Raw genomic sequence first — 27,763 nt, forward strand, 5'->3', positions numbered from 1 at the left:
GTCTGCAGTTTCTGCAAATCTTCAACAGAACATTAACAAAGCTGTTCACTTTGCTTTCCTGTTGTATAGAAACCCAGTCAAGCCAAGGGAGCATCACATCTTGTAGGGGACTAGTAACTGGAACAGGAAATGTCATTCAGTGGGAAATGCCAAGCTTTCACATGATTTTTGGGATTTTTAAAGTTGTCATATAAGTTCATTTTCTCTTGTTTGCGTTAATTTGATGTAAAGGTTTGTTTGGTTTATACTGCAAATATTATCTTAACTCTTCTCATTTTTCATCAGTAATTTGTAAGCTCTGGCTGTTGATTGTAAATGAAGCCACAGCTCCATAATGTAATTGTCAGGGTTTATAAAAAGAGTCTGTGTGTTATTAGCTTCATGTTTGCTTTGTAATGGATGCATTTATTCACCATGTTACTTTCAAATGTACTCATCCTCAGTACCATGGAGAGCTGACAGTATGAACTCTAAGAAGTGTGGACGTCTGTAGAAATGCTTTCAGATAAGATGGATCTGAAGATGCATATGGAAGCAGTTCTTCTTTGTTACTTTTTGAATATGTTAGGTCATGTTCATTTTCCTTATTTCACAGAAAGGAGAATATAAGGATGATCTACATTTAGTTATATATGTTTGAAAATCTGCAGTCACTATATTTTATTTAGATTTTTAGATTTTTACAGGTTGAACTTTTTTTCATACTTAAGTTTAAAAAGTAAAAGAGGACTTAAGTCTTTTCTCTGGAAAAAGGGAGTAGATTAAGGCAAATTTTGACATGTGCTCAGTGGAAATAATGTCACATGAACTACACCAAAGCTTCTGCAAGGTGAACATGAGAGAACCTTGGATTAATCTTAACTTCTGAGCTTCACAGCTCTGCTCAGCTCAGGAAAAGCTCATTTGCTGCTTTCAAATACCATTGATTGGTAACCAGTCAGTTAGTTTGAATTTCTGTTGGAAGTCTTCAGTCAGTCTATACTAGGAGGATGATCACTAGGAGCACCTGCATAGTGGTGGTGAGCAGTTTCTCGTGTTAACTTGGGGTAACTCACATGGAGGACACCCTGCCAGTAGGACACATGAAGGAGATTGAGATATGCACATAACAAAGGAAGCACAGAGAAACAAATACTGCTTTCTTAACTCTCTGTTTTCGTTTTACTTCTGTTCTCAGATCGATGATAAGGAGTTTGACATTCCCCAAGTGGACACACCTCCCACACTGGAGAGCATCCTCAATGAGGTCAAGTACATGTTACTCTTTGACTGCTACACTACACTGTACCTACTGCATCAGACACTGCCAACAGTATACTGACAACCTCATAACAAAGTAGTTTTAGTCAGCTTTGAGAAGCTGCCCTACTTTTAGTTTAGATTTTTTCAATTCTCTGACCCAGACCTTGTGTAACACTCAACAGTTGCTCCTCTACGCAACTGACTGACGATCAGGTTCTAGTTATTAGACCTTACCTTACAACATTTGACCAACAGAACACCTTGGCAAGTCTTCAGCATGGAGTGGAAAGATTCTGCTTTGGGGTTGTATGACAGCCAGTGGCCAGGAAAGAGGGAAGAATGGATTCCACTGAATATCAGCAAATTCTAGATGCAAATGTCCTGCAGTCAGTCAGAACAATGATCCAGAGCAGACCTCAAAATCCACCATGAACTGCTTCAAGAAACACAAGCTGAAGCTTTTGGAATGGCTGCTACAGTCTCCTGACATGAACATCACTGTAAAACTGTGGGTAGATCAGGGTGCTGTGGACCGTCCTAGATGCCACAAACTTTTGCATACAACTGTATATAGTATCTATCTTTGTTATCCAGAATCCCCATTATTAGGCTTAGTGAAGCCAAAAAACACCCTTGTTAATACACATGTAAACTGTGAATTGTCAAACAGTAGAATTCACTTTCACATTTCACAATTTTATTTATATAGCGCCGAATCACAACAGAAGTCATCTCAAGGCACTTTTCATATAGAGCAGGTCTAGACCACACTCTTTAGATTATTATAACTACAGAGAGAGACCCAACAAATCCCACCATGAGCAGCACTAGGAGACAGTGGAGAGAAAAAACTTCCTTTTAAGAGGCAGAAACCTTGAGCAGAACCGGATTCAGGGTGGGCGGCCATCTGCCTCAACTGGTTGGGTTAAGAAGGAGAGAGAGAGGAAAGATCAGACTCTACAGCTCCAGAGGCAGAAATACCTTCAAAAAGAGACAGAAAGAGACAGAGACGGAAGAGCACAATACTACAGGAAAGGGAAGATATAGAGTAAGTAACATGTATTTGAAAGACAGACAGACAGACAGACTGGGAGAAGGTTCCACAGTAGAGGAGCCTGATAACTGAAGGCTCTGCCTCTCATTCTACTGTTGGAAACTCTGGGAACCACCAGTAAACCAGCATTCTGGGAGCACAGAGTCCTGGTGGGATTGTAGGGGACTATGAGATCTTTAGGGTAAGATGGAGCCTGACCATTAAGGGCTTTGTATGTGAGGAGGAGGATTTTGAATTCTACTCTGGATTTGACTGGGAGCCAATGTAGAGAGGCTAACACAGGAGAAATATGGTCTCTTTCCTAGTTCCTGTCAGTAATGGTGCTGCAGCATTTTGAATCAGCTGCAGAGTCTTTAGAGAGTTGTTGGGGCAGCCTGATAATAATGAATTACAGTAGTCCAGGAAGTAACAAGAAGTAGAATTGTCAACAGGTGCCCTTATTTCAGCTACAGACAGAACCTGGTCTGTATTTGAGACAGGACTTTATTTCCTTCACTGTTCTCACTTCTTCTTAAAACTAATGCTGTAACACAATAAAGTTGCACTTGTTGTGTAGACCTGTCATCGACAAGTTGGTTCTGTTCAGTTTCTGTGTGAACTTCCTTCCAAGTTACAGCATCTCCCTTCTAAAAGAAAACTTTGTTCCAGAGCAACCCTTTCATTTCCTTGGAGACCCATTATTTGAACAGGAAAAACCTTCTGGACACACTACCACATGTAGCTACACACCATCATGGTCAGAAGTCAGTACCACTAAAACATGGACCAGTCTATGCAATCAAAATCAGTACAGTTACTCCACACCTGGATGTGATGTTTTTGCCCTTTATCTTTTTGAAATGAAGTCCTGTCTGTAGAGAGCAGACACTCAATGTTGCAGTCAGAAGAACCAAGATGAAGGTCAGCAGATCTCTAGGCTCTGTAATGGAACCGTAGCAGAATTCCAGTGTCAAAGCACTGTGAGTGGGACAAGAGATGGACTGATACAAACTGCTTAGTGTCTCTTAGCAGTTACAGTGGCATCAAGCTGAGACAGAGGTGTATTGCTCTTTGAGTACCAGAGCACACCTATGATGCACATGCACATGTTCACACCTGTGATTAAGTTGTGGCTTGTTTATGTAACTGCTGTTCCAATGATGGTTAACATACATTAGTCAACCGTAACTGAACATGATCAAATGTTAGACTGACTTCAAGAATAGGTTCATCATGTGGAGAATATTACACTGATAATACCATGGGTGTAGTAGGTTGTAATTGGTGTGGCTTTAGGCAATATAGCAAACAAACAGATTTTGGTTTGAATTATTTAATTCACTCAATGGTGCCTAGCAAAGGAAGCTGCTTTGAAATCCCCTCTGAGGAAAAAGCTGCAGTACAGCAGAGGTCAAGCTCAAGCTCCTCTAATAAATGTAAAATGTAGCCAAGCAAGCTTTCATTTCCTGCAGGTATTGTGGATGAAGTACAAGCTGTTCAAGTTTAAAAAGCTGATTTTCTAAGGTTTCTTTGCAAATGCATCATGAATAAACCTGTTAGAGGAGTAAATAATGAATGAAAAGATGTTTTGCTGTTTTTTCATCTTAAGTAGTTAATGAAAAAATAATGTAATTCACTGTGCTTCTCAAAGGCTACCAACAACTTTGAAGGTGGAATGTTAACAAATGTAAATGTGAACTTTTACCACTCCATTTTAGTGATGATTGGATCTTCAAAAGCTTAATGTACATGAATTAAATGGGTTATATGAACTGCGAATATTTTACGTCCTTCCTTACTTCTGGGTGTGCTTCGGCAGCACTATGCCTATGAGCTGAAGTGTGTGTGTTTTGTTTTCATGTGTGTCCACAGCTAGGAGGATACGAGGGAGGAACCATTTGTGTTGGAGGACACCTGCGTACTAAGACACAGACAACATGGATGCTCACTCCTGTGACACATCCTCTCTGGCCAGCTCTGGACAGTGGAGACCCCAGCACACCCTCAACGGTATCAATACACACACACTCACACATATACACAAACTTGGTACTTTGAGTCCAGCACTTGAGCAGGCTGTACTTAACAACCTAAAGTATTATTTTGCTGTGTGCCTCACTGTACATGGTAATAAAATGGAAAATTTCTTCTCTCTCTCTGTGTTTGATCTGTGTGCATGTTTGCCCGTGGGGACATGTATGTGTGAAGAAAAAAGAGGACCGTGGATCTGAATGCAACAGTTCATGGGTCTGTTTCTTCGGCACAGCCTGCTGAAGGGCATCTCTGCACAGATCGTCTCTGCTGCTGTGAGACACCACACACACACACGCACACACCTGTGTTTAGATAGTCATCAGTTATAGTAACTCCATCTTTCTGCTCTAGTTCTGTTGAAGTTTTGGTTGCAAAACCATTTGGATGATTTGTTACAGAAGTTTTTGCTTTATTTCTGCCTTCAGACTTGTTCCTTTGTTTCAGATTATATTCAAGCATAATAAACGTATATTTTGTTACATCTTTTACTCAGGACAAAGTGGATGCTGGACTGCCAACTGCTATAGTGAGTACTAGTTTGTTCAGCTATTAATCAAATTTGGTAACACCAAATTGCTGACCATGTGTACCTTCTGTATATGCCCTCATGATGCATTTTTAGCAATTTCATAATTTCAAAAGTGGCTTTATATGGGTAACATGGGAAATTAGTTTGAAGGTGAAAGTGCTGCTTTTGGTATTTTGTCGTCATCAACGTGATAGTAACATGCAGACAGGAAATCTATCCAGGGGACATTACAGGTATGGGCCATAACCATCACGCTGTCTGGGTGCCCCACATTGAAGGTTTTTGCATTTATTTGAATCACTATGATAATTTCCATCAACTACAAACAATACTGTAGAGCTGTTTATGAGACACAACAATGAACAGCAGAAAGCAAGGTTAAAGATATTTTTCAAAAGCTGCCTCCAGCAATGACTCACTTATTTTCTCACCTGCTCAAATAGAAAGACAGATGTAAGAGAGAAACCAACAGACAATGTAAGAGTGCGCACATCTGCAAGAGGCTGTCACAGTTTATGAAAATGTAGTGCATTGAGAATACTGCCACTGCAAAAAACTTTAGAGAAAGTGGTATTATCTAGTATCACCCACAGGTGTGTCTGTGTTGGAGATCTTTGATTGTATGAGCCTTTGGAAGGAGAGTTTGACATTGGTTTCTGGGATTTCTCTGGCTTTTTCCTGACTTCCTCGAATCAATCCTAAGCTGCATTTTTTTTGTGTGTGTGCTCAGACAGTGTCAGGTGTAATTGCTGTGGGAACGTCTCATGGCCTGGGCTCTGGTGTTTGGTGAGTCTAAACTTGATTACCCTCTGTATATGCACACAGTGATGGAAAGGATATTTTCCCATTTAAAACATTTTACAGTGCAAAGAAAACACAGCATAAGCTCATTAAGTGTAGTTACCAGTTATATTGCATTAAAATAAGTTATCATGGGCTGCTGTTATAAATTGAATTAAAGATACTTTATTGGGGATTCATGATGGATTAGAGTTTAAGACACCATACTGTGTCTTAGAGCTGGCTTAGTCAACCATGATTGGTTGAGCTGTTTTGCTGTTTAGCAGTATCAGTGGTGAGCATTTCTATGTGCAACCAGAATCATCTTTAATACTGAAACTACAGGACAGCAAGGTCAGAAATGGTTTCATTATGCATATTTAATGATAAATGAAATGACTACTTACAGTTTGTGTTCACATAGCAGTTAGACTTACTACTGTCAGTGATTACAGCTTTGATTCTGAATGAAACTCCTGGATTTGACAAGTTCCCATTCCTACATACATATCTGACTTGTCTCAAAGCCACACACCTGGCTGTTTGCCCTCTTCAGTGTAACATAATACCAATTAGATAATTAAATTGTGTGTAAATTATGAGGAGGCAAAGGTAAGTATTTATAAACTCACTATTTAAAAATCTCTCTCGCCACATCATTCACACACTCATATTGACCACAACCTGTGCAAAATACTGTTCTGCCCCTCTAGTGTCTGTCCTTCTCACACACACCTAAAACAGACTTCCTGTGTAATTCATGCAGGACACAAGCCTCCCTACAGGGTCAAGGTGATGACATTGTCAAACCACTTCATGAAATTCAGATCAGTCATCTCAGACAATTGTCCTGTTCCATCATGTTGCATCACATTTAGTGTAAAACTTTTTTAAAGTTGGGGTTGTGGAGAGTCTAATCCAGATCCCATCCAGATGTTCCTGCTACAGCAGGATCCATGCTCACATCCTCTGTCAAATGCTTGGACATTGTCCAAACATTGTAGGAGTTCCTCTAAAGAAAGCTGTGAGGCAGATTATGTTTTGTTATTGTGGAGCTAGACCTAAACCAAGTTAATGAATTTTAATTAATATAAATATTAATATTAAAAAATGTCCAGAAACAGCTCTGCATCATCTGGGTCTCACAGAACACACTAAAGGTCTAATCAGCTGAAAGAAATCTGCATTAACTCTGATTGTAAGAATTTTAGACAAATACAATTTCTACATGGCTGAATTTCATCAATAATGGACAAATGCAAAGAGGACATGACTTGACGCATACATACCAGTCTTGTTTTTTATTTGTGAGGCATCAGCTTATTAAAGCCAATTTCTAGTGTACAGTCATTTCCACACATATTGTAAGTATTTTTGGTTAATGCACACAACTTATGTGATATTTTATTAAAGTTACTGTGATCATCTGATATGGCTTACATAACAACAGTTGGATCTTCGTTCTTTTGACTTAATACATGCCAGTGTCATTGACATCCACCCTCAGGACAGCTTCACCTGAGTCTGACATGGAGGCACTGACAATAACATAATCTCCCTCATAAGAAATGCAGGAGCCATCAGCTTTTGCTCTTACAAAATTGTTTTCACTTCCATTATACATAATATCATACAAATTGTAGTCGCAGTCATTTCCTCTGTCAAAGATCCCCACAGCGAACCAGTTGGAGTAGAGATTTCGGTCGTAGGGCACGGAGAACATTACAGCCATGATGTGGCTGTAGTCATTCAGGTCAGCATTGAAAAGGTCGTAGGTGAAGACACCAACTGCACCGGTTGCAGCACCGGTGGTCTTGTTGAACAGTGCAGTGGCAGCGGAGCAGGGACCCACCATGGGTGGCAGAGGGACCTCACAGCAGCCACTCTCAGTGAACACCCTGAACACAGACACGCAATGATTCAGACAGGGCTTACAGGAATCTTCTTTTCCAAACCAGACCTTAAATTTTACATTCACAGTTTTTTGTGTCCTCTTACAAGTATGTGAATGTGAACCCAGAAGGAGTCAAAACAGTCAGTTTTCTCAAGTGCATAACAGTACTGCAGTAATGTGACATACCTATTATAATGCACAGCATGGCCAAAAGTATGCTGAGCAATTCAGCCCACCCATATGTGGTATGATAACATGTCATTTCATTTAGTTACAAGAGCCTTAGTGAGGACAGCTAGTTGCATTCTGGTTCATTTCAGAGGTGATGGGGTCTTACAGGCCAGTCAAGTTCCAATGCATCCTTCTATAGAAGAAGGGATGTGTCCTCCATCATTAAAATAGCCCTGAGAATGGATCTCTTCGTGGCCATTATGAACAGCAGGTACAATTACAGTAACCAGTACCTCTTCTAGTGAACATATGGGCATGTGAGTATTCAGATTGACTTTAACATGTAGGCCACCAAGCTGTCCCAGCAAGATACAGCAAGGAGGTAAATATGCTTGGTTAAAAGTCTGTGTGTTGTGTGTATGCACAACATATAATAAAACATACATACCACTACAAAAGTAAATCTGAAAAGAAATGGCCATTTAACTTTATCTGGGCCTTATTCAATTGTGGTTACTGACTAAATAAAAAAGCAGGACAAAGAAGTATTTGTGGCTGCTTCCTACCAAATTTTACCTCTACAGCTTGAAGACCTGTCTAAGTCAGCACTCTCACTACCTTCAGAAAAAGACAAGTAAAAAAGCAATACATTACCTTGGGTTGGCCAGAATGTAGCAGCTAGAGGTGTTGTTAATCTCAACAGAGCAGTTGCGATGAGGCATTGTGATGAGGTGTTCAGCAGTGGCAGGGGGAGAGGCTGGCTGTGAACCAGAGACAAGACAGAATCATTTCAATTAATTCAGCACCTCTGAAGGAGAGGGACAGTGAACTGTGTTTTGGTGACTGATGTAAATGTTTGTCAGAGCACAGATAGAACTAATACCAAGTAATGATGGCTGTGTTCTGCTGAGCAAGGTTATGCCACCAGCAGTGACCCGGCATATACCATGCTGGGCACTGGCAATGACTCATTTATCTGGAATTTGTATTTTAATATTATTACTTGTTTGACAAGTCCAATGTCAGTAATGATGTCCACCCCTTTAGCTGAATAACTGCACTACACCAGCAGCCTTTAGGTGATCCAGTTTCACTATATTCTGGAACATTTTGTCTGAGAACTTTGTCTTTTTTTCCCCTAAGTACAATAATTGACTAATGCAGTATTCATTTCATTAATGAAAACTATTTACAGCCATCTTTTGAAGATGAGCCACTGATGAGATGAAACAATAACTGACTACATTTCTGTATAATATTGTTAATGAAATAAACTTTAATTAGAAAAAAAAGAGAATTATTATTATTATTATTATTTTTTTCAATCACATTAATCCATGGTTCTGAGTTTGAGTCAGCTTCCTAGTAGCACCTTGACCTTAATGCACCGCTAACAGTGCTGGTGCCTGGAGCTAGCAGCGCAACACAGCTTTAGGAGCTTAGCCAAGTGAGAAGGCGACTGAAAAATAAATGATAGCAACAGCCTGGCTTGGCAGAAGAGAATAGGTTGCTATTTGGACCAGCTGTTTCCGTGGACAGAAATAATGAACGCACAGTAAACAAGGTTTTTTTTCCTTAAAAGTAACTGTATCATTGTAATCATTAGTTGTCATTTTTCTGGGCTTGTTTGGTGCAGTCTTTGCCTTTTATTATACAGCAAAAGCTAATGCTGATCTACTGAATTAATTCAGGAATGACAGAGACTACACTAAAATTGTTGATGTCCAGGGTAAAAATGGACTCCAAATAAAAATTATCAACTTGACTAAATGTGAAAAATAGAAGACTACAAAAAAAATCTAAAAATAGATGACCAAATTACCAGTAGACTGATGAGGAGTGGTGTAGAAAAATTGCACAGAACTAGTAATGAAACAAAGCAGCCCACACAAGTAAAGATGAGCTAGAATCATTAATGTCTACTGTCTTAAAAGGCAGAATAGAATATGTGAATATAGGAGTACTTACCTTTTAGTGCTTTGCCGAGTTAAAATATCTAGAAGCAGTTATTTGAGCTGACAGATTGTTGGTCCAGGTTCAGGATGTGGTAGTGAAGTCACATTGTAAATGAGCTGCTCTCACAGTGGGTTTTTATTGACTTAGGTAATCAGGATCTTATGGTACCAGTTGACTCCCTCCTTATCTCCTGCCCTGTATCAGCTCCCCACTCACCGGTGTTCCCGGACCTCGTCACTGCCTTATCACCATGGCAGGATTGGATTAAACTGATTACGTCGACCCATGCTTTTGTTTGAACTTTTTTCTTTATTTGAACCTTTAAAATGGGTATCCATTATTTGTACAGGGCGTGTCGACAGGACAAGAAGGACTTCAGGATCTGCCATGTTCACAGGGTTACACTACAAAAGAGAGTATGAGGAGGAGCAATATATAGATCAAATTCATTGTCCATGAAATGCAACTGGTGCTAAGTGAACAGTAGTTGCAGTCAGATGCCCCCCTTTTGGAAAGAAACAAAACAAAACAAAATCAAGCCAACAAAAACATCAGCAATTCTATAGTACAGGGCCATGCACACAGTGAATTGGCGATTACACAATCACTGTTCAAAAAATACAGTATCTACCATGTGCAGAAGCACAAACATTAGTGTATATTAAAATGATAAAGTTGATTTGATCTGTGGATGGATGTCAGCGTACTGAATTCAATCAGTGAACTTCTAAAGAGATAAAATTTGGTTTTGTTTAAGTAATTTGAAATGAAATAAGAGTTAAGTTGGAGACAGTTGTAGTAATGTCGCAGTTTAAGTGGCAAAAGGAGTTGCAGCAATAATAATGAGAGGTAATAGGGCATTGTGTAAAGGCATTAGGTTGTGTAAAACACAGTCACATCAGTTATATGTGTAGTATTTACAGAGGCATTATCATTGCTTGAATTGGAATAGAGAATGTGCCCGAGCTCTCAACTGCCAAATAAATAAAAACTGACTCACCGCTCTGCTTTGATATGAGAAAACAAAACAACTTTATACAAGCCAAAAAAATCCCTGTTTTCTGTAAAATAGGGGAAGTTGTAGATTTTTTCCCTCCTTTTTCTTTGTCCTTATTTATTTATTTTACATCACATATCTTGGCTCTCATAGGGTTGAGTCTAGAAAATTCTCTTGTGTGTTTACTTAAATATGTTTACATAATTTTTTTTACAGCTTTACAAAGTTAGAGTTGGAACATCGACCAATGAAATATTATTTTTCATTAAATGTACCAGGTACAAAAACGTTTGCAAATAAGCAGTCCACTCAATTAAAAATCTAAATGTTCTTACTCTGCTGACATCTTATCAGGCAGAGCTGTTCCAGGAGATGAGTCACCTTTTGGATAAGTTCTGTGAGTCTGACCATTGGGGATGAAATATGTGTCATCATGGATCTCATCCTAGAGGTGTGTCTAGAGGTGCGTTTCAGGGCTGGCTTAATCTTTTCAGCCTGCTGGACCAGGATAAGCAGGTCATCATGGATTCCTCATTTGACCTGTCACAGGTTAAGGGATTGTCTGGAGACACTGTTACCTCCATGCAGTAGACTAGCAACCTGAGGAAAGAAGAACGGGGAGGCATTTGACCTCTGCCTCTCACTGAAGGCGGCATCTGGTCAGCCACTGCCATCCCACCCAGGATTTTCAGCTAGGGCAGCGAGAGGGCCCTAGCTAGATTCAAGGTACCAGAGTGGTACCAGAGTGGCTGCCAACCCATGCCCCTGCCGCATTGAACTGCTCCTTCTGCTTGCTGGAGGAAAAGAAGAGACAATCGACTTAGGAGCTGTGGTTAGTGGAAACTTGGAGAGACTCAAAGAGATTCCTGCTCTGAGCCTCTCTGTAACAGATCAGCATCTTCCTACCACCCATACAGGAGAAAAATTTTGACAGTGTCCCATTCAGAGCTGTGTAATGACCCACCATATTCATTCCGTGTACTGTTGTGGAAAGGCACACTTTCCTCCTGTGTTGCTCCAAGACGGTGCCCTGGGCACCTTAGTTGTCAAAGCGAAAGACTGGCGCACATGCACAGTTCAACCTGAGTGTTGACTTGTGCAAATTCAGATTGCACACACATGTCCTGTTCTGCTCAATTCAGCCAGGGAATTGGTTCCCATCAGTAGATCTGCATAACAATATACAGTATGTGTCATACTCCGCCATTTGAGCTGTCATTTGCCCAAGGGTATTCAGCAAGTGTGTTGAAGCAGCTCTGAACCCTGTTCAAGCCTCAGGTCGTAGAAAGGAAAAAAAAAAAAAACAGTTTCATTTTGAGCATTTCTGCCTCAAGATTGAGTGGAAATATTTTGCCAACAACTCTCTGTTTCAGAGGGGGAACTCAGTCTTGCTGACAGCCTGTCTGCATCTGACAGGGCTCATGGCCTTGGTGATTTCCGTCATTCCTCAGGGGTTGCTGAGTATGTGGGATTTCCAGCTCTGGGTGTCCTCCTGTACATATGACGTCAGCCCCATTGGGACTGGATGCTTATTGCTCTGGTACTGATCAGAGTGAGGGAGCAGCGACTGTGTGTGATTCTGATAGCCCTGCTTTGGCCCAGCAGACCATGGATATGGAGTTATGTGACTCCTTCATGGTAAACCTTGGCCACTGCGCAAGAACTTAGTGTCACAGCTGCACGGGCAGATTTTTATCCACACCCTGAGCATTTGGCTGACTTTGAATATAACTGGGGTTTGCCCCTGACAGTGATTGAAACTGTTCCGAGTGCAAGGGCACCATCTACATGCCCATTGTATGATGGCAAGTGGGGTGTGTTTTAGAAATGGTGTGAAACTGGGGACATTATTTCCTCCAGTGCTCTGTTCTGAAAGTATTATACCTCCTGCAGGATTTACTGGACGATGGTAAGGCCTTTTCCACAAAGGTCTATTTGGCTGCTATCTCAGCCTGTCGTGTGGGTTTTGGTAATGGGCCCATTGGTCAGCATTCCTTGATGATAAGAAGGTTTATAATAGAGAGGGCCTGCTGGCTGCACCCTGTGTATAAGCCTTTAGTTCCTTTGTGGTATTGCCCACAGTTTTAGATGCACTGTCAGTGTTGTCCTTTGAGCCTCTGGAGAGTGCTGATTTAAAAGTCCTTTCACTCTGTCAACCATCCCATTGCTGGCTCTGACATAGCAAGATGGTTGCAAGATGGCTATGGGAAGGAAGGTGATTAATTAATTAATTATTATGATAATTATTAATTATTATTTATTATTATTATTAAATGTAGTGAATTACAGCTGGGTCTCATATCTTAGTAATACACTTGACCATCATGTTTGTTGAGGCTTTCCTTGTTAATCTCATTGGTGATAACCCTGGTTGGGACCTGAAGAATGTGGAGCCCCCTCTGTCACTGGCACTCCAACCGAAAAAACATGGACACCTCTGTTGGTGCACATCTTTGTGATCTGGCAGGTGATGTGTCTGGTCACACAATAAAATATTTTGTTATTGTGTCAAAAAGTTAGACATTTAGTTAAATTATTGTTTTCATGCAGCCATAGGCAGTATATTTTCAGGTTGTCCGTCTGTCCCATTCTCGTGAACACAATATCTCAGTAATGCTTTGAGGGAATCTCTTAAATTTGGTACCAACATTCACTTGGATTCAAGGATAAACTGATTAAATTGGTGATCAAAGGTCAAGATCACTGTACCTTTGCAGAACAGGTTTTTGGCCTGAATACTGATACTTGCGATACCTTAGGAACGCCTGCAGGGAATCCCTTCAAATTTGGTAAAAATATTCACTTGGACTAAAAGATGAAATTGATAAATTTTGGTGGTCAGGGTCGGGGTCACTGTGACCGCATAAAACACATTGTTAGCCATAACCCATGAAGTCACATACTAATTGCAAATTGACATACAGCCGTGAAATGGTATTCTTAGCAGCGGCAGGACGTGCATTTCACACCTAGGCCTTCACTGGTGTCCTACCTGAATTAACCCACCTCTTAATACTGTCATTATGATGTCATGGCTATAGAAACCATCCACAATATACAGAAACACAGTATAACAGATCTTTGCATCGCAGACAGACATGTCATGTAACTAACGAACTAAAACTTATGCGAGTGGGCAGACTCGACTTTCAGCGTTAGCCTCCATAGAAAAGGAGTTATTGTTGGAACCGAGATGCACAGATAACCTCTGTAACAGAGTCACTGAGTCACAGAGTCCTCCTCCTTCAGCTGTTGTCGGTTTAAAAAACATCAATTAAATCTATACTGTTTGTCTGTTTGTTAATGTTTTAGCTTGCACCGGTAGCTATAGAGTATGCGGTTTGCTAGCTCTGACCAGTATGCTCTCTGGCTGTCCAATCAAATAACATGAAAATGGCAACGTCATGTTAGGCCTGCTTGATGGCCCCTGGTCTCTCCAGCTCGAAATCTGATTGGTTAAAGGGTCCACAAGGCAACAGTTTCATCGACAGCCCAGTAGTTTTCTAGTTTTTTCCTTTTTTTGCATTGTCTTTCAAAACAATATGTTTAAGCACACATATTACAGGTATTAATTGATTATGATTAAGCAATAACATAAACTAGATCCGGTACATATTGTACTAGATTTACCTTTACTTGCTGAATGCTGAACTGTGGATGATAGAGCCTCATCCTTATCTCTGGGTCCATCACTAATTAAAGTTCCTAGGAAAATACAGTCATTCAGAATGTCCTAATGCAAATAAATATAACAAAACAAAAAATATATATATATATATATATTTTATACTGTGAATTTTGTGACCAAGTTAAAAAATGTTCTTTATTCCTGGCAACTTTTATTAGCCAAGGTTAGTGACCACCCCTGGCCACTCGTTGGTCCAGCCCATGGTCTCTTAACATAACTGTTAATTTTATAGTTTGGCTTTGTTTTGTGAAAAAGCTTCTTAAAGAGTCTTCAGAATGGTTAAATGTTTTCCGAAATATATGAATATATGAATAATATATCAAAGTTTTATAGTGTTATTGTAATTTCCTGTGGAACACATGAAAATATGCAAAGAGCTGCTGGTCTTGACAGATATAAAATGATTGAGTTTCAGGCTCTTACTGTGATGTTGTTTGGGGTTTGACCGGGGCTGAGGTTTCAGCAGTGCTGATCCATGTCTCTTTATATTGCTGACATAACGATGCCTGGGCAGGAAAAGGTATGAACATCACTGTCAGATGGTTCACTCATGCTTGATATTGTTCATTTTATGTTCAACCTGACTGGCTCTGAGACGTCACTGCTCATAACCTTTTTTTTGGCTGCGCTGCTTTGGTGCATGCTTTGTTGTTTGATTGGGTTATTTGCAATTAGCAGTTTTTTCATTTGGTTCCAGTGTGTTGTGTTTTTGGTACTGATGTGCTGTTTGATTCTGTTTTTCCACTGTTAAGTCTGAGGACTGGGAAAAACTTTCTCTCTTTTTTTGAATTCATTTTAAAATCCACACCTTTTCTAGGTCTGTACCACTGTTTCAGCAATTAATTTTCCTCTTCATCTTCCTCTCCAGATACCAACCAGGCCCTGCGACTCTGTCTGGGTACCAAGACAACTGGGGCAGAGTTTGGAGCTGTCTCTGCCCTCAGCATCAACCAGGATTGTTCACGACTTCTCTGTGGGTTTGCCAAAGGACAGGTACTGTATGCAATATATTCAGACACGCAAATACGCAATCACAGGCTTGTTGACTTAGCTTTGATTAGAGTTGAAAAAAAAACTTGACAGGGTGGAGACAGGACACTGACGAGCCTAACAGCAGCTGGTTAAAATTTAACAGGGTATGTGCTGATGGTTTGAATGCAGTATGTGTTGTTCTGTAGCAGGCTGTCCTGATGGGGATCAGTGGTGCTCTGAGAGGGTTGATTGCTTTAACTGAAAATCTTAGGTTGTTGTCCAGATAACTGATACTTCTCTTAGTTTGACAATGAAATGCTAGTGTAGTGTAGCTTGTGACAATACGCTACTGCGCATATGGTTTTTTCAAGAAATTATTTAACATGAAAACTTACTGTATGCTGTATGCACTTGTTATGTACATGACATTATCCATCTTTACACTTGTTTTTTAAATGGCTACACCAGAGCCTGGATAAATGGAACTAAAGAACACAAAGTTGGGCAGGTTAAGTTTCTTTATATGGCTCTTTTGTGCAAGTTATTATTTTTTCTTTTTGGTTATGTTGTCTGTCATGTACCTCATGTGCAAGTAAGAGGTTTGACCAAAGAGTTCAGAGACAGTGTCTATAACAAGCAAAAACCATACCTGATTCAAAATTGGCTGCCACCCCCTTCAAAAATACTCATATTGTGCAGAAGTACATTATGGCTACACAATTAATCGAATATTAATGTCATTCACAATTTTGGCTTTCCACAAATAAATGAACGTGATCGACTGCAAAACTGACATTTTAAACTCATCTCCATATCAAACCAAGTGCCTCCTAAACAACCAGCTACCTGCCACTGTGCACCCACCCAGCAGGTCAGAGTAGAAGAGTAACAACAGAGAGCAAGTGGTCAAAAATCAAATGCCTTGAGCAGAGGGAGAAGAGCTAGGCCCTGGAAACTGATCATCATCTGGTGTTTGGAAGTGTTAAGGATTTAGTGCAGATTGATGTTAGACAAGAACAAATCATATGCAAAGAGTACACGAGATTGTGTCTGTGTTGTAAAGCAAAACAAATAATTTGTTCAACCATGTGAAAAAACACCATAAACTGCAGTGGAATGACTGAAATGAAGGCCAAGAAGAATAATGTTTCCAGCTTTACCTCGCTGAATCCCTCACACTGAACAGCAGTGCACTGTTGTTTTAATTTTGATCAGAAAGGTTTGGTACAGTTTTATTTATATTTTGATTCTGGAGGATGCACTGTTATTACGGACCGGTCTTATTTTGATGCAAAGATGTACACATTAGCAGGAAAGTGGCACAACATGGAAGTGAAAGCAGTGCCCTGTTTATTTAAATCTGAACATGCAATAAAAGTGTCCTTAAAGCCAGTGAATAATTGTGATTAAAAAAAATCATGATCTCAATATTGTGATGATAATTTTGGCCATAACCATACAGTCCTGCGATACACTGCTTCAGGCTATCTACCTGCTCTCCCAGTTTTAAGAGGCACCTGCTGATGGGAGGTAATATCAGGAAGAGTATTATGTAGTGGCATGTCCCTTCTGGCATATATCGAGATACATATGTTACAGCACTTCAATCATAAATGATTTGACCCATTTTTTGCTCTGCCACTTCGTTTGATTTCCTCTAACTGTTTTTATCAGGTGCCAGGTTTTGTTTTGGGCATTAAAAGCACTGGATTACCCCGAGGTGGTAGAGGGTGGTCAGTTGATATAGTAGAATGTTGGTATTCACTTTAGTCTTTACAGCTCAACACCTTTATGTATATTGAGTTTTTCATCTTTAATGTATGTATGTATGTGCAAAAATATATATTTATTGTGAAGCAAAGCTCCACTCAACATTTCCCTTGGCCAGTAAATGGAAATTCAACAGACTCATGCTTTCCTCACAGTATTTGCAGCAGTGATATAATTCTGTATGTGTAAAAAATCATCAACTAAATATGCAAACACAGTCAACAGCAGTATTTATTTAAGTGACTGAAATTGATTGATTACCATTGTTGTGTTAACTTTACATCCTGAGCAGCCTTTCTTTGTCTGTCTGTCTGCATGATTAGATTACAATGTGGGATCTAGCCAATGGGAAACTTCTGAGAACTATCACTGATGCCCACCCTCCAGGAACAGCTATACTGCATGTGAAGGTACGGTGTAGTGGCAACAGTCAACACTCTCTGCTCTAAAAAGACCTTTCCCAAACAACAAAACAAACTTACTGTGTCATACAGAATAAATAAAAACATAATGGTCCTGGTGTTATGTGGGTTGGATCACTGATTATTTTCATTTGAGATTTGTCTCTTCTTATTCTCGCCTCTAGTTCACAGATGACCCAACTCTCGCGGTGTGCAATGACAGTGGAGGATCTGTTTTTGAGCTGGCCTTCAGGTAAATGATTTGCTTGAATGAAATAACTTAGGGTTAGGGTTAACCCTAACCCTAACCCTAACCCTACCAGAACATCATTCATAGCCTTGCTACATCACTTTTGTAGTAGTTTCTAACAATCTGTGGTGCTGCTTCAGGGTTAATATTGTTAATGTCAAAATTCTTTTTCACTCTGGGCACCTAAAATGTGGAATTAAGAAGTACTTTGAAACATTATGGCTGAAGGATACTCCAGTCACTGAGCTAACATGTACATTGATATTAGAGGTCTGTTCTCTTTCTCATTCTGATGAATTATATTATGTCCTATATTAATAATGTTATCATGGCTACTTGAGAACAAATGCTGTCTGTGTTTATTTTGGTTGTATTAATGATGCCTTATTCTCATAAATTGACTGTTACTGTTCAAGCAGTAAACTGTGCTGTCACTTTAGTCACTGGAAATCTAATCCCTCCATCACTATACTCTGCTGTGTTTTGTCCACTGCAGCCTGTTTGCAGTGCAGCTCTTCTCCTTTAATTTGACCAGCATCCACAGTGCAGCATCCTGCTGCATAAACCAATGAAAATTAGCATGTGAAAGTGAAATATGAATTGGGCATAGTGGTGACTGGCTCTGGGTTCAAACCAACTGTGAGGTTGGAAAGACACACGGGTTCACTCAGCTCTAACAGTGAAAAAAAAACCAATCAGCTGCAGTTTCTCATTTTAGCTGGTGCTGAGCTTCACTTACACTGGTAAATATGACATCACTGGTGGTACACCATATCAGCTGTCACTAGTTCATGTTATTTCTGTTAGTAACTTGATGACAGGCCTAAATTTGCTGGTGTTGGTTTGTGTGTTCTCTGCTGTCAAAACCTGTCAAAGAGTTTGTGAGGGATGAACTGCTGCTCTGTTAAACAACAGCTGTCTTCTCTCTAGTGAATGGCCTTATGTCAGGGATGGCATTTTCTCAAATGAACTGTCACTCATCACATTAATATTATCAGTAATTCAAGCTTATGTTTTTAACAATGTCCTTCAGAATTTGGATCAAGAAGGTCATAAAAATAAGTTGTGTGAGACTAACTAGTCTACAGAAGCTGTCACGGCTTTATGACTATGTGCTCTTGTCTGTCCACTTTCTCACCTGGTTCTTGCTCTCTCTCTCTCTCTCTGTCTCTGTCCTCCTCTCTCCCTCTTGGTGTTGTCAACCAAAAGGTAAACATGACAACCAGACTGATCATTTATAATCTAATAAGCCCCTACTGTTTTTTTGGTAAAAGTATCAGCTTCTCTATGTTCCTAGGCGGGTGATGGGGATGCGGTCCTGTGACTCTCGATGTCTCTTCAGTGGTTCTAAAGGGGAGGTTTGCTGTATTGAACCACTGCGTGCTCCTCCAGACTTAAGAGACCATCCCATCACACACTACTCTCTGCTGGCTATGGCTTCTCTCACTAAAGTACACAAACACACACATCTTTGTTCACAGTGCATCTGCAGTCTTTTTCTTACCACCCAGCTGTGTGTAAAGTTGCTGATGTTTTTGTCTTTTGGGGTTCTTTCACCAGATTCTGGTCATTGGACTGAAGCCTTCCCTGAAAGTCTGGATGACTTTTCCATACAGCAAGGTCTGCACTTCTATTGGCTTGTTCAGCTTGTTGTTAATGCTCTGTACTTTCCTCTGTGCTTTGGCCAGGAAAGTGGTGAATATACTACTTCCAGCTGAGCTTTAAGGAGGATAATTGAGGTCCTGCAGTGTCATTTCCAATCACAACGCAATACAAAGTCCTGTGTTGAAGAGCAGCGGCATTGAGTCAGGTCTATAAACAACACAAGCTAATTCATTGTTTTGTTGTGAATCAGTTAATGTATTGAGACAATTTCTACCCTTTTCTACTTACTACTCTATCCTTGGACTGAACCATCACCCTACACTGCTGAGACAAATCATAAATATAATGAAATAAAGGCCTGTTATCTATAAACCTCTGTGATGTTTATTCAAAGGAATGTGATCACATTTACCTCAGGCTTTTTTTAAACATGTGCCAGGCATAGTGGATATTTTCACTGATTAGACTCTGTCAGGTGAAACTAACTCCCTCAGCAGTTAGTATTAATTGTTTATTTACCAGCATGACAAAGCATCAGCATGTTTTCTGCCCAACTATGTAAGTACCACATAGAAGCAGTAATTTTAGTCTGAACAGCAAAGAGCTATTGGATGACTTTAAATGGTTAATTTGTGACGTGACGTGACACGACGTGATGCGATGTGATGCGATGTGATGCGATGCGATGTGATGCGATGCATTTGTGATGCGATGCATTTTCTCTCCCCAGTCTGATCCGTCCAGTGTTCCTCAGCTGGCCTGGCAGTTTGTTCCTGTTCAGAAGACAGTCAACCCAATCCTGGCTTTTTGCAAAGGAGACACAGTCCACTTCCTCCTGGTATCTGCTCAACTTCCTCTTAACTACAGCTTAACTACAGCTCCCTTTTTTTATTCTTGTTTTTTTCTGCTGTGGTCAGAACACTTCCTTTTTTCAGCTGGACATGTGGCTGCAGCCTCATTTGTAAATCTTCTAAACACAGGTTTGATCCCTGTTGAAGTGAGATGATGGTTGACGATCTTTGTAATGTAGTTTTGTTGTTGGTTCCAGTGCGAGTTCCAAACTTTCCATATGGTTATTTTCCCTGAAATATTATTTCATTTATCGCAGTCGCTACATAGAATGGTGCAATACACAAAAATAATGCATGTTTTTATGGACAAAGTAGTTTGACACTGAGAGAGGTGAGGTAAGATCGACCAGTTTAACTTGACCTAACTTCATATGAAGACAAATAGGATAAACCTGGCTTGATAATACACAGTATTATTGTCCATTACTACTGACGTATTGCCTGGTTCTACCTTTACCTCAGAACACTAACATATTCTGGTCTCTGTACTTGTTGCAGTGATTCAGAAATGTACCACATTGTCTTTAGCCAGTTAGTTACAGGTGAGTGTTTCCCTAATTCAGATGCACATTAGAATATTTCCAGGAGGCTAATCTATTTAAGCAGTGTATTCTGAGAAAAATGATCAGGAACAGCAGCTCATAGTGTTTGAGTGTTCTCCTCTGCGCTGCTGTTTACTCAGGTGAAGAAGGAGGAGACAGGGACCATCCATGTCATCAAACAAAGACAGCTCCACCTCAGCTGTGACATCATAAGCCTGAGTGTAAGTAGCTAATGGTGGGTCTCTTCCAGTGCTCTTCCTCACACCTGTACTGACTTCAAGTCCATGAGTGTTCAGGTCTGTCCCACCATATAATCAGCAAGTGTCTGAGGGCTTCCAGTCTGAATGTTTGACTCTTAAGCTTTAAGGTAGATCTGGAACTGGGCAACATGCAGATCCACCAGAGAATTGCTTTGCACAAGTTATTGGCTGAAGAGAAGACCAAGCTGAACATTGAGCACCAGAAAAGTCTTGGGTGTTCAGCTGCCTTTCAAACTGAACTGGTTGGATAATGAGGCAGGTTTTCATCTTGTACTTGTAAAAGGTGTTGACTTTCTAGTTGCCTTCATTTTGCAGCAAGCTGAATTTGCAAGGTATACAACATCTGTGTGTTGTTCTACCACAGGTGTAATCTAACTCCAGCTAATGAGTGAATAAAGACAATATCTTTGTTTGCTGTAGTGCAGATTCCATGACTTGTTCTTCTGCTGTCTCTGTGCCTCTGCAGTGGATCAACAGTCGGACACTGGTCCTGGTAGACAGCCATGAAAAGCTGCATGTTGTGGACCGGCCCAGTCAGGAGGTTTTGGAGACTCTGGACTTGGAGCAGGTGCAGCTGGTCTATAACAGCCGACATTTCAAATCGCTGGCCACTGGAGGGAATGTCTCTCAGGCTCTGGTGAGGGATTAGTGGATGGGGGACAGGAAACTTCACATTTGTTGGGTCAAGGCCAGGAGTCCAGTTTAAGTTTGTAGAGGGAGGAGGGATTTGTAGAGCTGTTACTGAGATGACTGCTTAAAAGGTTGCATTTAAAGTAGCAATGGATAACTTTCCCCCCATGGTGTTTAAGGTTGGTATTAATGTTGACGCTCCTGCTGCAAGAAATGAATGGAGTAAGTTTCACCACTGCCCATTTTAGAGTCACCACCAGGAAATGTTTTATTTGTTTAGATTATCAAACCAATAATGAGTCATTATCACTTGTCATTTGTTCCTGGCTGCTAGCATTAAAGTTAGCAACATGGCTGCCACTATCAGCCTGGCTGCTGTCTAAAGCAAGAAGCAACTGTAAGAATCCAAACTTGCACTAGAACCCCCAATCTCAAAGGCAGAGTAAAGCATCTGGTTGTATTCATAAGTAGTTACTTATTTACTGATCCAGTAGAAATAATAACCACTGACTGTCAGTTTTGAACCATCTCAAGTCCTAGAGCACTCCTCATGGTCAGACTGACCATAGGGATTACTGAGACAAATCCTGATGAGTCAGGAGCTGACTTTCTGTACCAGTCCAACCATGGCTTTTCCACAGTCACTCCAGTCATTCCACCAGCTACCATTTCTTCTATCTGGAGAAAGTTATCATTAGTTACTGAGGAAAACAAAAACTCTGTCCTCTTTGTTTTTGTTGCACAGTGGCAGGTGCACACAAATTAAGTCTTATTTTTTCTGTAAAAATGCAGATTAGCAGATAGAATTGTATAGTGAGAACAATGCTCTTAGGAAACATATCCAAACTGTGATGGTGTCATTATTCTATAGCCAATACTTTGAGTAAGAACTATGAAACTGGAGGAACTAAATATAGGAAATAAAGCAGATACTAAAAGTCAGTTTTGCTCATTCCACTGTGTCTGAACAACTGTGAATATTAACTAAATTAGACTGATGATGGAACAGCAGTGGTGCTTGAAATGCAGTTTTCACACTCAAGGAAACAAAAACACATAATTTGTTATAATCGATAAAAAGAGTACCTGTAGAGGTGGAGAATGATACTGAAAACCCTGGTGTGACTTTCTTCACAGTGACAATTTCCTGAGTTTGATCACAACTTCAATCTTGTCCACTTACTTGACCACCACTCTCCCATTCACTACCAGGATCTGTCCATCTCTCTCTATCAAATACATATCTGTATATTTCCTCTAGTCCTCTCCCTGGCAAGTTTAACAGTGTGTCTGTGTTTCAGGCTTTAGTTGGAGAAAAGGCCTGTTACCAGTCAGTCTCCAGCTATGCAGGACAGATCGTCTATTTGGGCACCAAGGTACTGTGTTGTATTATTTTCTCTATTTGATGCCTGTGTGTGCACAACAGCTGTGAGCTGTTGTTTGTGTTTGTGGAACTGTCTCTTGCTGCCCATTGGCCAACACTGATTGTTGATAACTGCTTTGAAAAGAAGGAAATGCTGAGTACTGTTTCAGTGGCAAAATCAGGTAAAACATATTAATGTTTTACTGTGACATTTTTAATAAATCCTAAAAATAGTTCCTTTCCTGCCTTTTTGTGACAGACTGTAGAAACTAATGATGTAAATGTCATACAGTACACTTTCACATTGTAATGTAAATTGTTAAAAAGCTCATGATTTAAAGTACTGTCAGTAATGTAGAAGAACATTGGGTGTATTATCTGGAATATTTTGTGTTTATTTTTGGAACTATTTTTGGGTGAGGAACATGGCCTTCTGGACAGCTTTGTGTTGTTTGGTGAAAGGATGCATCTAGTGAACAAGCATTGATCACTGAGCCAGGTGCCATAGTTAAAGATGTGCGTTTGGCACAGACAAGGTCAGTATGTGGTTTCATCTAAGGTTTCATCATCTATTTCACAGACTGACTCAAACTGAAGAGATAAGGCATTAGACTTGACTCTGGGGAGGTGCAGCAGTAGGGCAGAGTGAAAGTAAAGAAGTTGGAAAGAAGCTTGCTGGTGGTTGAGGAGCTTGGTAGTACACTTCATACTCTGTTACACACAATATAAATGCACATCAAGCCACAATATTTGTCAAGTTGTTATAATTCAAGTTAATTTACACTGACCACATAATGCACTCAGTCATTACACTAGATGCAAAAAACTGCATTAATTATTATTACACCATAGGCAGTTCATACACCATTCATCTCAGAAGTCAACAGACAAAAAGCTGGTATCTGACTGTCAGACCTGTAAACTAACCTCACACCCAGGTTTATATAGGTGTTTGTCAGTATTTTGTAAATCTCTAATCAGAATTGTTTCACGTTTTTTGTCCATAACTTCTTTCTCTAAAGAAGACCTGCTCATTTTCTGTGTGAATGTTAAGAGTATCTCATGTTTGAGTCTGATGTTGTGTTTTCATGTTCTTTAACAATGTGATATTCTTTTGTCTTGCAGTCGGCTCACATCATGACTCTAAGGAACTGGAGAGAGGTATGTACAGTATATGAGTACAGACTTGAATCTGCAACTGTAGTTCCACACAAATCACTTATTATGAAGAATGGTAGCAATAAGTGAGTGATTCACTGTTACATTATGGTTATGAGTCATTGAGTCATATGATATCACAGGATCATTGTATGTTGCTACAGAGTTGCACAAAGAACCAAGGGTCAAAAATTCAATTCAATTCAATTCAATTCAATTTTATTTATATAGCGCCATATCACAACAACAGTCATCTCAAGGCACTTTTCATATAGAGCAGGTCTAGACTGTACTCTTTAAAACAGGTATTTACAGAGAGAGACCCAACAGATCCACCATGAGCAGCACTAGGAGACAGTGGCAAGGAAAAACTTCCTTTAAGAGGCAGAAACCTTGAGCAGAACCGGACTCAGGGTGGGCGGCCATCTGCCTCGACCGGTTGGGTTAAGAAGAAGGGGGGGGTAGAGAATAGCGAAAGAAGAACATAGCATAACACAGGTTCCATATCAGATGTGAGCCGGGTAATTCTTTTGGGACTGAGACAGTGACTTACTGGCAAAAGCAATGGGCCTGGCTCGTGTTTCTAACATAGCAATACAACTAATAGCAGTATAAGTCATTTCTAATTCTAGCAGCAGGTGTTGAGTGGAGTTGGAGGAGCAGCAGGAGACTTGTCATCACAGATCAGACTCTACAGCTCCAGAGGCAGAAATACCTGCAGAAAGAGACAGAAGAGGAGAGAGAGACGGAAGAGCACAATACTACAGGAAAGGGGACATATTGAGTTAGTAACATGTAACATGGGATATGAATCCATATTGAGTGGGGGGGGGCTAAGTGCATCATGGGAGATCTCCCGGCAGTCTAGGCCTATAGCAGCATAACTAAGGGATGGTTCAAGCCTGAGCCAACCCTAACTATAAGCTTTATCAAAGAGGAAAGTTTTAAGCCTACTCTTAAAGGTACAGAGGGTGTCTGCCTCCCAGACCCAAACTGGGAGAAGGTTCCACAGTAGAGGAGCCTGATAACTGAAGGCTCTGCCTCTCATTCTACTCTTGGCAACTCTGGGAACCACCAGTAAACCAGCATTCTGGGAGCACAGAGTCCTGGTGGGATTGTAGGGGACTATGAGATCTTTAAGGTAAGATGGAGCCTGACCATTAAGGGCTTTGTATGTGAGGAGGAGGATTTTGAATTCTACTCTGGATTTGACTGGGAGCCAATGTAGAGAGGCTAACACAGGAGAAATATGGTCTCTTTTCCTAGTTCCTGTCAGTAATGGTGCTGCAGCATTTTGAATCAGCTGCAGAGTCTTTAGAGAGTTGTTGAGGCAGCCTGATAATAATGAATTACAGTAGTCCAGCCTGGAAGTAACAAATGCATGGACTAGTTTTTCTAATGTTGGTGATATTACACAGGTGAAAGAAGGCAGTCCTAGAAGTTTGTTTTATATGTGAGTTAAAGGACATATCCTGATCAAAGATGACTCCCAGATTCTTTACAGTGGAGCTGGGAGCCAGGGCAATGCCGTCTAATGGAACTACATCATTAGAAAATTTATTTCTGATGTGTTCAGGACCAAGTACAATGACTTCAGTTTTATCTGAGTTCAGTAATAAAAAATTGCTTGTCATCCAAGTTTTAATGTCCCTAAGACAAGCCTGGAGTTGGGCTAGCTGATTGGTTTCGTTAGGCTTCATTGACAGATAAAGCTGTGTATCATCTGCATAACAATGGAAATTTATGGAGTGTGTCCTGATAATGTTGCCCAAGGGAAGCATATACAAGGTGAAGAGGATTGAACCAAGCACTGACCCTTGTGGAACTCCTTGTCTAACTTTTGTGTGTATGGAGGAGTAGTTGTTAACATGTACAAACTGAAGCCTATCAGATAGATAGGATTTAAACCAGTTTAGTGCAGTTCCTTTAATACCAATAAAGTGCTCCAGTCTCTGTAAAAGGATGTGATGGTCAATCGTATCAAAAGCAGCACTGAGATCTAACAAGACAAGGACAGAAACAAGTCCATTGTCTGATGCTATCAGGAGGTTTGTAACTTTTATGAGTGCTGTCTCTGTGCTGTGATACAGCCTAAATCCTGACTGAAAAACCTCAAATAAACTATTATCCTGGAGAAAATCACACAACTGTTTTGCAACTGCTTTCTCCAGGATCTTAGAAAGAAAGGGGAGGTTAGATATAGGTCTGTAATTGGCTAATACGTCTGGATCTAGGGTGGGTTTTTTTAGAAGAGGTTTGATTACAGCTACTTTATACAACTGCGGCACATAACCTGTTAACAAGGACAGATTTAACATATCTAATACAGGACTGCAAATTAAGGGCAGAGCTTCCTTAAGCAGCCTAGTTGGGATGGGGTCTAAGAGACAGGTTGAAGGTTTAGATGCTGAGATAATTGATGTGAGCTGGGCTAGGTCGATGGGAGAAAAGGAGTCAAGGTTAGGTTTTGCAGCTGACTCTATGGATCCTGTGTTATGACATAAATTTGTACTGATTGAAGGCAGGATGTGATTAATTTTATCTCTAATGGTAGAGATTTTATCATTAAAGAAGTTCATAAAATCATTGCTACTGAGGGTTATAGGGATGCGTGGATCTATAGAGCTGTGACTCTCTGTCAGCCTGGCTACAGTGCTGAAGAGAAACCTGGGGTTGTTCTTATTATCCTCTATTAATGATGAGTAATAGGCACTTCTTGCATTACAGAGGACCTTTTTATATCTTTTGACACTATCCAGCCAGGCTAAGTGGGATTCTTCCAGTTTGGTGGAATGCCACACTCTTTCAAGCCTACGTGCTCTTTGTTTCAGTGTAAAATGTCTAAATTTCTATATATACATATAATCTGAGGTATTCTGTTAATGATGTGTTTAGAAAGAATAATGTTGTGATGATGATGATGAGTGTTGAGGCAGATCTGGGTTCTGCAGCTCTGGAGTCAGAGAAACCTGCAGAATGAAGGCAGGGAGAGAGAGGCCAGAGGAAAAGCACAACACTGGTAATGTTCATGCAGTAGTGTGATATAAAAGCATGAAGAGGGAGAGAGAGAAAAGTGCTCAGTGCATCATGGGAATTCCCCCAGCAGTCTAGACCTCTAGCAGTATGACTAAGGGATGGTTCAGTTCTCACCTGAGCCAGCATCAGCTTTACCAGAAGAAAGTTTTAATCTTGAATGTAAAAGGGGCGTCCACCTCCAAAACCCAAACTGGGAGCAGGTTTACCTGGTGTAGATAAGTAACACCATTCACACTGTATATCAGTAAAGCAGTAATGATGATACACTGGGAATACACTGACTGTTCAGTAAAAGTTAAAAAAGATATGTTTCTTCTTGAGCTCCTTTGTACTGGTGATTATGTAGTTTCCATCAGTAGACCAGCTTGATCCATGTTCCTCCCTCCTTGTCTGTGTGTGTGTGTGTGTCCAGCGTATAGACTTCCTGCTGAAACAGGAGCATTTTGTTGAGGCACTCTCCTTGGCCTGGTCCTTCCACGAGGGAACTGCTAAGGCTGTGGTTGGTGGGTATGGTGCACATTATACACCTTAGATCAAGAAATGTAATATGATTTGTTGCTGACTTTACACCATGTAAGCACACAGAAACAATCTACAAGAC

At 40.4% G+C, this 27,763-nt stretch overlaps 2 protein-coding genes across 3 annotated transcripts in view; one reads left to right on the forward strand and one right to left on the reverse strand.

The window, feature by feature from the left end:
• Positions 1 to 1,055: 1,055 nt before the first annotated feature.
• LOC108888811 (vacuolar protein sorting-associated protein 8 homolog) overlaps positions 1,056 to 27,763 on the forward strand; it is a gene marked incomplete at its 3' end in the record, with an annotated part of 37,348 nt that continues 10,640 nt past the window's right edge. The window contains 18 exon segments of the mRNA XM_051067314.1: positions 1,056 to 1,073; positions 1,178 to 1,312; positions 4,148 to 4,285; positions 4,516 to 4,581; positions 4,803 to 4,835; positions 5,569 to 5,610; positions 5,612 to 5,624; positions 15,193 to 15,317; positions 17,390 to 17,476; positions 17,653 to 17,720; positions 19,015 to 19,168; positions 19,278 to 19,337; positions 20,053 to 20,160; positions 20,856 to 20,936; positions 21,442 to 21,612; positions 22,907 to 22,981; positions 24,094 to 24,129; positions 27,575 to 27,665. Of these exon segments, the coding sequence (XP_050923271.1) occupies positions 1,056 to 1,073; positions 1,178 to 1,312; positions 4,148 to 4,285; positions 4,516 to 4,581; positions 4,803 to 4,835; positions 5,569 to 5,610; positions 5,612 to 5,624; positions 15,193 to 15,317; positions 17,390 to 17,476; positions 17,653 to 17,720; positions 19,015 to 19,168; positions 19,278 to 19,337; positions 20,053 to 20,160; positions 20,856 to 20,936; positions 21,442 to 21,612; positions 22,907 to 22,981; positions 24,094 to 24,129; positions 27,575 to 27,665 (1,501 nt within the window).
• LOC108888812 (DELTA-sagatoxin-Srs1a-like) lies at positions 6,430 to 10,066 on the reverse strand. 2 transcript variants are annotated; one of them, XM_018684975.2, is made up of 3 exons: positions 9,652 to 10,066; positions 8,338 to 8,444; positions 6,430 to 7,516 (listed from the first exon to the last, which is right to left on the reverse strand). In XM_018684975.2, the coding sequence occupies exons 2-3, from the start codon at positions 8,403 to 8,405 to the stop codon at positions 7,090 to 7,092; spliced, it is 495 nt and encodes a 164-aa protein (XP_018540491.1). In that variant the 5' UTR covers positions 8,406 to 8,444; positions 9,652 to 10,066; the 3' UTR covers positions 6,430 to 7,089. The 2 variants fall into 2 exon arrangements, with proteins under 2 accessions (XP_018540491.1, XP_050923272.1); XM_051067315.1 differs by lacking the exon at positions 9,652 to 10,066 and having other exon boundaries at positions 8,338 to 8,888.

Source organism: Lates calcarifer, unplaced genomic scaffold (assembly GCF_001640805.2).
Source record: "Lates calcarifer isolate ASB-BC8 unplaced genomic scaffold, TLL_Latcal_v3 _unitig_1413_quiver_1076, whole genome shotgun sequence".
Classification (NCBI taxonomy): Eukaryota; Metazoa; Chordata; class Actinopteri; family Centropomidae; genus Lates; species Lates calcarifer.

Excerpts from the sequence above, each read along its gene's own strand:
- LOC108888812 (XM_018684975.2), bottom strand. The coding sequence starts at position 8,405 with ATGCCTCATCGCAACTGCTCTGTTGAGATTAACAACACCTCTAGCTGC. Across the intron at positions 7,517-8,337 it reads TACATTCTGGCCAACCCAAG|GGTGTTCACTGAGAGTGGCT; the intron begins GTAATGTATTGC and ends GTCTGTGTTCAG.